Source organism: Petromyzon marinus, chromosome 14 (assembly GCF_048934315.1).
Source record: "Petromyzon marinus isolate PM22_M1 ecotype Great Lakes invasive population chromosome 14, UKy_Petmar_22M1.pri1.0, whole genome shotgun sequence".
Classification (NCBI taxonomy): Eukaryota; Metazoa; Chordata; class Hyperoartia; order Petromyzontiformes; family Petromyzontidae; genus Petromyzon; species Petromyzon marinus.
In genome coordinates this window covers 14,519,614-14,529,941 of record NC_133680.1, presented here as the reverse complement: position 1 = coordinate 14,529,941, position 10,328 = coordinate 14,519,614, and the positions used below count along the sequence as shown (strand labels likewise).

At 46.1% G+C, this 10,328-nt stretch overlaps 1 protein-coding gene across 1 annotated transcript in view; it reads left to right on the top strand.

The window, feature by feature from the left end:
* LOC116942283 (integrin alpha-6-like) overlaps positions 1 to 10,072 on the top strand; it is a 72,072-nt gene extending 62,000 nt beyond the window's left edge. The window contains exons 22-25 of the mRNA XM_032953989.2: positions 4,850 to 4,978; positions 5,537 to 5,644; positions 8,240 to 8,365; positions 9,287 to 10,072. Coding sequence (XP_032809880.2) covers positions 4,850 to 4,978; positions 5,537 to 5,644; positions 8,240 to 8,365; positions 9,287 to 9,400 — 477 coding nt within the window. The 3' untranslated portion in view covers positions 9,401 to 10,072. The remainder of the gene's footprint in view (positions 1 to 4,849; positions 4,979 to 5,536; positions 5,645 to 8,239; positions 8,366 to 9,286) is intronic.
* The last annotated feature ends 256 nt before the right edge of the window (positions 10,073 to 10,328 follow it).

The window sequence follows — 10,328 nt, the reverse complement described above, 5'->3', positions numbered from 1 at the left end:
ATTTCGGTAAAGTCACGTAGAATAATAGAATACGACGTTTCGATTGCAACACAAGCAATCGTCATCAGGTTGAAACAAACCTAGTAAACTTATAAATACAATGAAATATAACACAGAGAGTCGGCTAACACAACAGTCAACACCCTACCTGGTTGATGACGTTCTTCCAAAGATTGTTAAATTTGAGAGAGAGACAAAACACAGACATGGAGACACAGACGGACACACAAGCAGAAAGAGACAACACAGACACAGAGAGAGAGAGAGACACAACGCCTCTGTGTCAAGGCCTTAAATAGAGAGGGGGGGTGGGGCAGAGAGAGAGGTCGGGGTGCTGGAGCAGAGAAATTAGCATGTCAATTTTCTCCCTCTCTTTGTCTCTGTTTGTCAAATTTCACACTTAACTTCTAATTTAGCAATCTTTGGAAGAACGTAATCAACCAGGCGATGTAAACTGTGTGTTAACCGACTCCCTGTGTTGCATTGCATTACATTTCCAAAAAAATTGCTAAGTTCGTTTTCTCAAACTTCCTATTTCTCTCTCTAAAATCTACCAGGCTTGCATACTGTAGGTCCATTTGCTCTTTCTCCCCACCCCCCCCACCCCCGGCCGCTGCGGGGTGGATTTCCACACAACTCTCTAAAATGTACCAGGCTTGCTGGGTCTCTCTCTCCCCCGGCTGCCGCGGGTGGATTTCCACACAGCTCTCTCAATGACATGCTAATTTCTCTGCTCCAGCACCCCCACCTCTCTCTCTGCCCCCCCCCTCTCTTTATTTAAGGCCTTGACACAGAGGCGTTGTGTCTCTGTGTGTCTATGTGTGTGTCTCTCTCTGTGTGTCTCTGTGTTGTCTCTCTCTGCTTGTGTGTCTGTCTGTGTGTCTCCGTGTCTGTGTTTTGTCTCTCTCTCAAATTTAGCAATCTTTGGAAGAACGTAATCAACCAGGTAGGGTGTTGACTGTTCTGTTAGCCGACTCTCTGTGTTGTGTTGCATTATATTTCTAAGTTTACTAGGTTTGTTTTCTACCTGATGACGATTGCTTGTGTTGCAATCAAGGCGTCGTATTCTATTATTTAATTTATTTTCTTTCTACGTAACTTCACCGAAAGAACAAAAGAGTATTATTAACGTTATTGTTATTAACAATATATTAACACTATATTAGAACACGCTATTTTTGTGGACTCGTTTCTTGTGCGGGCTGTACAGTTACATGCCGTCAAATCCACGTGCGCCTGACAGCTCGGGGGGGGCTGATTTGACTCCTCGCTTCCCGCCCCGTGCGTGTAGCCAAAGTACCGAGTCACGAAGTGTGAGCGTGAATCAGGGTCGGTCACGTATGAGCGGGTCGGCGTATTCTGAGATCTTACATTCCTGTCAACCACTTATCAGTGCCTACCTTATTACAGACCAATTCGACCTTATTGGTCACCCCGTGCGCTTATCAATCTCAACGTCCCATCACAAGGGAGAAACACTAATACATAGACAGAAATGATGTTACATACTCCTTGGTTCTTTCAGTAAAGTCACGTAGGTAGACATAAAATAAAATAAAACAAATCACGGCGTTTCGATCGCAACACAAGCAATCTTCATCAGGTGAGACAACGACAGCAATAAAACTGCGGAAGTGGGCGAGAGATTACTAAACAGAAACAGTTTTACGTATTAATTTTTTTTTAATAATTGGTGTCAATTATGCTACTTATGCCTCTGTCTGTGATCTTGCATGCTGAAGTTGCTGCTTGCTTGATATGTGGATGCACACACTCATGTTTATTTTTTTTTCATGGACCTGTAAACTCAATATCCCTGTACAAGAATACGGGTAAACCCTATGGGTTGACAGCTATGGTATTAGCAAACTAATATAAGGCTAAATAGACTCAAAACAGATGCTATTAAGTACTTTATTCTGATTGGCTGGTTGTCAAACCCCCTGCGTGCTGATTGGCCAACCAACCCTGCCCTCACCCCCTTTTCGTAGCTGGAATCAGAAATGGTTTTGCATCAATCTCCCAGGAACCCACTTTACCACTGTTCCCATCATCATTAGCTCACCCTGTAAACGGCACACTTGTAAACACCAATAATGTTCGGAATAAAAAAGGAATTAGAGGGAAGGAAATGTGTTGGCGAGTGAACTCTACAAACCCTCTCTTACTCGTGAAAAAATGTTTTGGATTGTTCTTCGGGCCCTCCGGGTTTCCCCTCCACATTCAGAAAAATGCGTCTCGAGTATTTGGCTGCACTAACTTTCAATGTGATGAGCCACATTGTTGCGCTATCACTTAAAATTATATCATTCAGTCATTTACAAGGTCTTTGGTGGGTACAGTGAGAGAAAAAGTATTTGATCCCCTGCTGATTTTGTACGTTTGCCCATTGACAAAGAAATGATCAGTCTATAATTTTAATGGTAGGTTTATTTTAACAGTGAGAGACAGAATAACATCAAAATCCAGAAAAATGCATGTCAAAAATGGTATAAATTGATTTGCATTTTAATTAGGGAAATAATTATTTGATCCCCTCTCAATCACAAAGATTTCTGGCTCCCAGGTGTCTTTATACAGGTAACGAGCTGAGATTAGGAGCACACTCTTAAAGGGAGTGCTCCTAATCTTAGCTTGTTACCTATGTAGTGGAATAAATCGGCGCATGGGGGTAATTGGTGAGTTTGCGCGGGAGCAGGACAGTAGGGGGTCATATTGGCACGATGAGGTAACGATTGGGCTAATTAAGCTGGGGGAGCCAAGGACGGCTGTGATTGGCTGGTGTTGTTATCAGTGCTGAGGTGGCGTCTTGATGTCTGGCGAGGTAACAGATGCACGGGCACGCGGAGCGTCGTTGGGACGCGGGTTAATTAATTGGGGTGTAATGATAGCGGGGATAAATTGGGGGACGTGAGGAGAAACGGGGAGTTGGAGTCGGGGGCTGTACGAGGCAAGACATGGAGTAGCTGGAGAGACGAAGCAGTTAGCAGTGGAGAGCATAGTAATAGCGAAGAGCGGAAGACAGAGACGAAGCAGTTAGCAGTGGAGAGAGCACAGTGATAGCGGAGAGCGAAGAGTAGAGGCGTAGCAGCCAGCAGTAGAGAGAGCATGGTGATAGCGGAGAGCGGGGAGCAGTGACGAAGCAGCCAGCAGTGGGGGAAGCACAGAGACATCGGAGCTGACGGAGAGGTGGAGATTGGAGAGACAAAGGCGGCGAGCGAGTCGAGTGAAGCACGGCGAGCGAGCTGTGGCAACAAGGGAACTGTGGAGCATTGAGGACATGTGGAGAACTGTAAATAAAGTGGTGTTGGAAGAAAGACAAAAGTTGTCCGAGTGAAATCAACCGCTACACCTGTATAAAAGACACCTGTCCACAGAAGCAATCAATCAGATTCCAAACTCTCCACCATGGCCAAGACCAAAGAGCTCTCCAAGGATGTCAGGGACAAGATTGTAGACCTACACAAGGCTGGAATGGGCTACAAGACCATTGCCAAGCAGCTTGGTGAGAAGGTGACAACAGTTGGTGCGATTATTTGCAAATGGAAGAAACACAAAAGAACTGTCAATCTCCCTCGGCCTGGGGCTCCATGCAAGATCTCACCTCGTGGAGTTGCAATGATCATGAGAATGGCAAGGAATCGGCCCAGAACTACACGGGAGGATCTTGTCAATGATCTCAAGGCAGCTGGGACCATATTCACCAAGAAAACAATTGGTAACACACTACGCCGTGAAGGACTGAAATCCTGCAGCGCCCGCAAGGTCCCCCTATTCAAGAAAGCACATATACATGCCTGTCTGAAGTTTGCCAATGAACATCTGAATGATTCAGAGGACAACTGGGTGAAAGCGTTGTGGTCCGATGAGACCAAAATGGAGCTCTTTGGCATCAACTCAACTCGCAGTGTTTGGAGGAGGAATGCTGCCTATGACCCCAAGAACACCATCCCCACTGTCAAACATGGAGGTGGAAAAATTATGCTTTGGGGGTGTTTTTCTGCTGAGGGGACAGGACAACTTCACCGCATCAAAGGGACGATGGACGGGGCCATGCACCGTCAATTCTTGGGTGAGAACCTCCTTCCCTCAGCCAGGGCATTGAAAATGGGTCGTGGATGGGTATTCCAGCATGACAATGACCCAAAACACACGGCCAAGGCAATAAAGGAGTGGCTCAAGAAGAAGCACATTAAGGTCCTGGAGTAGCCTAGCCAGTCTCCAGACCTTAATCCCATAGACAATCTGTGGAGGGAGCTGAAGGTTCGAGTTGCCAAACGTCAGCCTCAAAACCTTAATGACTTGGAGAAGATCTGCAAAGAGGAGTGGGACAAAATCCCTCCTGAGATGTGTGCAAACCTGGTGGCCAACTACAAGAAACGTCTGACCTCTGATTGCCAACAAGGGTTTTGCCACCAAGTACTAAGTCATGTTTTGCAGAGGGGCCAAATACTCATTTCCCTCATTAAAATGCAAATCAATTTATAACATTTTTGACATACGTTTTTCTGGATTTTTTTGTTGTTATTCTGTCTCTCACTGTTAAAATAAACCTACCATTAAATTATAGACTGATCATTTCTTTGTCAGTGGGCAAACGTAGAAAATCAGCATGGGATCAAATACTATTTTGCCTCACTGTAATTGTTTGGTGCCTATTTCATTTGCATTGGCGAATCGTCAAACTGGTAATGACCCGTGGAGGCGACTTATTTTCGTGCAATTTGCGGTGTCAGTCTTGACAATTGATGCGGCGCTTTGACACCTTTGGTTGTCGAGCTGAAGTGTAAATTGAGAGACGTTGTTTTGGTTCAAATGTACCGTTCCGAACGCGCGTGTTTGCTGGCAGGACTGCGGGGAGGGTACGGCGCGGTGCTGGCGGTACCGTTGTCCCTTGGCGGAGCTGACGCCGCCGGGTAAACAGACATTGGCGCAGGTCAGGCTGCGTGCTCGCCTTTGGAACAGCACCTTTTTGGAGGTGATTTTACTTTCCCCTTCCATTTATCCGGATGCACCCCATAGGACACCGAAAAACAAGGCAATACGCGCTAGTGCGTGTTGTGTAATGCGTGAATAGTGCCCATGAGAGGATGCGCCGTGGTTAGAGTGCTCCGCTCGCAACTGAACGGTTGCGGGAGCGTGCAGCGAGGGGGTCGACCCAGCCTGTCAGCCCTCCCGGGTTGATAAAATGAGTACCACGTTGTGGCAGAATGATCACCATCTACATAATATAAGTTAAAGAAAAACCTTTACAAATACATTTTGCAAGCTTTCCCGTATATATTAGTATGTGATGTATGCTAATGTGTACACTTACGTGTAAGTGAAGAAGACTTAACAGAGAATCGCTTAACGACATAAGAGATTTGTGCCAAAAATATGTGGCACTACTTGAGAATATTGGCACAAGACAAAGAGGAAAGTGGAAATAAATGACGAAGTTGTGCGATGGACACCTACGGGCTATCTGCCCGTAGATCGTGATGATGATGCTGACACTTAAGTGTTCTTGTTTTTATGTGTAACAACCCACCAGGAATACCCAAGGGCCCACCAGGTGGATGTGGTAGCCCGGGTGCACGTGGGGTTTACAAAACCTTTGACAAACCTCGTCATCAAGGGTGCTAAGCCCGAAGGACAACCGGTACACGCACGGCATGCACCATCATCCTCGCACTGCCTCCCATTGTACAGGAATATCACCGACACACTAGCAATAAGTCTGGCTCGCTCACCCCCAGAGAATCACAGTGTCCAGCTGGACACAACAAAAGCTCAGTTTAACACGTAGGCTTTCGAGACCAATATTCATAATAAAGGTTTTTGGGTTAGATCGCGCTATGTATAGTAAATCTGTCCATGGAAAATTTTGAAACAAGAGCACTTGCCTCAAGTACATTAAAACCATATTTTTGGTTTCGATATGTCGATAACACTTTGGTTGTCTGGCCACATGGCAAATATGCACTTAATGCATTTTTAAATCATCTCAATGCACAAAACCCAGCTATTCAGTTCACCATAGAAATGGAGGTGAACAATGCACTCCCCTTCCTGGATATTTTGCTTGGATGTGGTCAAAATGGTAAAATAACAAACAGCGTTTACCGAAAGAGAATGCACACTGATGCCTATCTGAATACAGATTCGTATGATCACCCAGCACAGAAATCATCTCTCATCAAGATGCTCATACATCAGGCAAAGACAGTGTCAGATGGTGAAAGATTCAACGTGTTAAATAAGCACTCAGACTGAATGGCTACAATAATGCTCAAATTAACAGCATTAAATGCCAAACCAAGACCAAACAACAATTCTGCTCAAAGTGATCAGATTATCAAAACAATTAAAATACCATATACCGTATATCTCAGGAGTTACTGACAAATTAGCCCGTGTTTTGCAAAAGCAATCATTAAAGTGAGATTTGGTACAGTACACACAATTCAAAAACTACTGTCTTGTACTAAAGATGAAATACCGAAGTTATCAACAGAAGGTGTATATCGGATCAATTGCTTATGCGGTAAGTGTTATATTGGACAGACGGGAAGCATAAGACTAAAAGAACACCAAAGGAACATTAAATTATCCCAAACACAGCTGTCAGCAGTGGCAGAGTATGCTTGCCAACAAGGACATTCAATTGATTTTGCTAACGTTGAAGTGTTATGCAGAACTAATTATGACTTGCCAAGACTAGTTAGAGAATCAATCTAAATTGAGAAGAATTCAAATAATTTCAACCGCTGTGATAGCTACAGACTCAGCGCAGCCTGGAAGCGTATTGTTAATTAATACACAACACATTGCAAATTCCTTGCAGATGAGTCACATGCTAAGTGGCTGATTACTGATCTATTACATAATTGCATTCACCCCCACCTCTACCTCTGATCTCGAAACCTGATCGGGTTCAACAATGATGACGTCATCCTGCAATATTTAAGACCAGAAGCAGGTGGATGGCTTCACTATTCTGGCAAATCGCCCGAAGATGCTCGATGTAATTTCCAGAAAAACGGCATACTCAAATTGTAAATGTTGTGGATTCACTCTTCAACACACCGGTGGGCTAAAGTAGTGAACTGTTTGCCTATTCTCAACGTGACATATTTTTTATTGATTGGCTGTGTCGGGTGGTGGAGGGTTGCGACACATTTAAAAATAGCGCGATCTAACCCAAAACCTTTATTATGAACAACAAAAACTGCTGGACGTGATGTTATGACAGATTTAGTGCCAATAACCTGGGCCTATCATGCGATAGGCCCAGGTTATTACGAGTTAACCGACTTAAGACGACCAGTAGATGCACACAGCCTGCATTCCCCCATCGTGTCAACTTGCTGAGTTTTAGGCGTTCAACTGATTTAGAGTGAGATCCCCAGTGCTAAATTGGAGCTATCCATGGGCACACTGTCCAGACATGATAACACCTCCACCATCTCCACAACAACCCCATGGTTCATGGAGAGCTGAGGGAGTGGAATATTCCAGAACACAATATACCCAGGCAGGTGGGTTGCTTTGGTGAGGCTGATGGTAAGGCACCACCTTTTTCACTGAAAGTTCCAGCTTCAGCAGCAGAGCTTCCCACTCCTCAGAGTGAGCATCAATTACCAGATCATCAGCATACTCAATATGGTCAACCAGTAGAGAGCCACACATGAACTGCATCTGGGCATCGATCAGTCCTCTCATTTTATCTCCACCGTGATGGAAATTCAACTCGTTAAGCTATATAGTAGAGGACTGGAGGGCTGTGTCGTAGTGACAGGGAAGTCTAGCAGCTTTACTTGGGTCTGCCTACATCATGAAGGTCATTAATGGTCATGAGCATATAATCATGTAGCTCAATAGCACGACACACATAGCAAAACCTTGTCTTAGTGATGATAACAGCAGCCTCGATAACGAGGTCAGTAATGCAGAGGTGTAGATCTTGTTGACATTCCCTACTATATTTCCCTAGCCGACAGAGAATGTGGCATCCGAGCAGGACCACCGTGGCCTGCAACCACAACGGGGCTCTGTGAACTTCTCCTCAGCTCGGCGTGGCATGCGGTGCGGTGTGGTCTGTACGGTCCGTGCCTGTGGTGTGCATGGTGTGTGCGGTACGTGCTGTGTGGTGTATGCGGCGCGTGTGGTGCGTGCGGCGTGTGGTGCGTGCGGTGCGTGCGGAGAGTGGTGCGTGCGGTATGTGCGATGCATGTGTTGCATGCGGTGCGTCTAGGTGCGCGTCACCGTGCTCACGGAGACACCGGGCCCTGCCCTGGTCACCCTGCCCTGGTGGATCATTCTGCTCACCGTGCTGGCCGGACTCCTGCTTCTCGCCCTGCTCATCCTTCTGCTGTGGAAGGTGAACATCCCTTTTTCCCTTTAAATGGATTACATTATGGATTACGTTACGACCCGGAGGGTAGCGGTTCCCCACGAGACGCCGCCAGGCAACCCTCTCCTGAGTTCATCACCACGCGGAGCACGGTCCGAGCTAGTGGTGTCAGCAGCAGCCTCACCCGGGCCACGTCTACCGTGGGCTGCCCTGAGGTCGGCTCGAAAGGATTTACAGTGCAGAATTAACCATTTCCCATTCCGTTGACATACGCGTGAGATGAGGGTGCGCTGCCACGTCCTGTATCGTTCGTATTCCCCAAATTCCCACACCGCCAAGCCACTCAGCTCAAGAAAGTAGTTCATCATCCCACGCAGCTCAAGAAAGTAGTTCATCATTGACCGCTCAGAAACCGCGTTCTAACGGTGCGCGTTCCGCTTTGTGCGAAAAATGTTCCCTTATGGAATAAACATGTTGTAGTGAACACCACGCCTTAAGTGAGTACTTACCGTACTCGTGCAGCAGCGCACACCCTCTTCGCCTACGGACAGAGCGGGTTGGGGGGTATGGGTGCAGGAGATGTGAGACCACCGAAGGTAACTGTGTGAAGCGGATTCGTGAGCAGTGAGGTAAAGTGGGCTTTGTCTGATAGGATGGGGATGGTTTAGTTTTATTTGTGTTTGTGTGATTTGTTTACCTTTGCTGTACTTTGCACTACTATTATGTTTTTTTGTAACGTTCTTACCCACCCCTACTGGACATCTGTAAAAAAAGAGCTTTATAGCTCATCAGGTTCCACCAGTATAAATAGATATTCCGATTCTGATTATGAAATCTTCACACTTTGCATGACTTTAAACCACCACGACACGGCAGTTACTTTACTGACTATGGTCCTGGGTCTGTGTCTCTGTCCCTCCCTCCCTCCTGCGCCGTCTCTCTCTGCAGTGTGGCTTCTTCAAACGCACGACCGAAAATATGCAGTACGAGACCGTTTATCACCGAGCACACCTCCACTTACAACCATCAGAGAGGCAAAGGCTAGGCCTGGAGTCCAAGTGACTCTTTTTAGAGGAAGGGGGGGGGTGTTTTATTATATGCAGTAGTCCTTTACTTGCAAATGTGGGGTTGGTGATATTACATATAAGAGTTTGCGGATCACGGAGATTCCTCCACTTGGCAGCAGGTGATGTCAGAGTTGTATTTATCTTCAGCGTGCTCCCATGTACAATGGCCACACATGTGACATGGTGCCTTTCTAATTGGGGAATTCTAAGCCTGAAAATAATTAATATATCAGCATTCGGGTCCTATCACGAGGCAGAGGCTTATCAGCTTCATCTCTCCTGCATACCTCCAATGGACAGAGAAACGAGTGTGAAGGCTTGACTTAAAGCTTTCGTGACTGCAGGAATTCTTGGGTCTTTTGGTAAAGTCACATAGATAGGTTCAAAAAACTACTGTTATTACGTGACTTTACCGAAAGACCCAATAATATGAGTGTAAAGGCTTTCTCCAATCTATAGAATGGACAAGTGACACTGCTGGGGCTCCATTGCAACATCTGTACCATGTCACGAGTGATTAATAATATATTTTACATTAAGAACTTCGCCTGGAAAATCCATTCAACTGACATAGTGTAATCAGCCTGACCCTGTTTCTTCTTCAACCGTGACTGTAATGAGAGAGTATAGGCCGACTGAAAATAAACACTCGGACCGTTAAGATGAAGTCTCCGGGTTGCGCTCTAGTCATTCTTGTCTCCTGTGAATGGTCCCGTCGCATCAAGGGAGGCACGGGTGATTTATCTGACTGCAGAACATTATTCCAAAATGCCCTCGAACAGGCAAGCTTGTGTCCTCCACGGCAGCGGTCACTGCAATCACGATGATGAGCAACGCTCGTCTCCCCCACGTCATGACTTCCGTGTACGGCTCAATCCCATGTTGCCTGGTCACTTAACACCTCAGAGTCGGCCTCCTGCTCC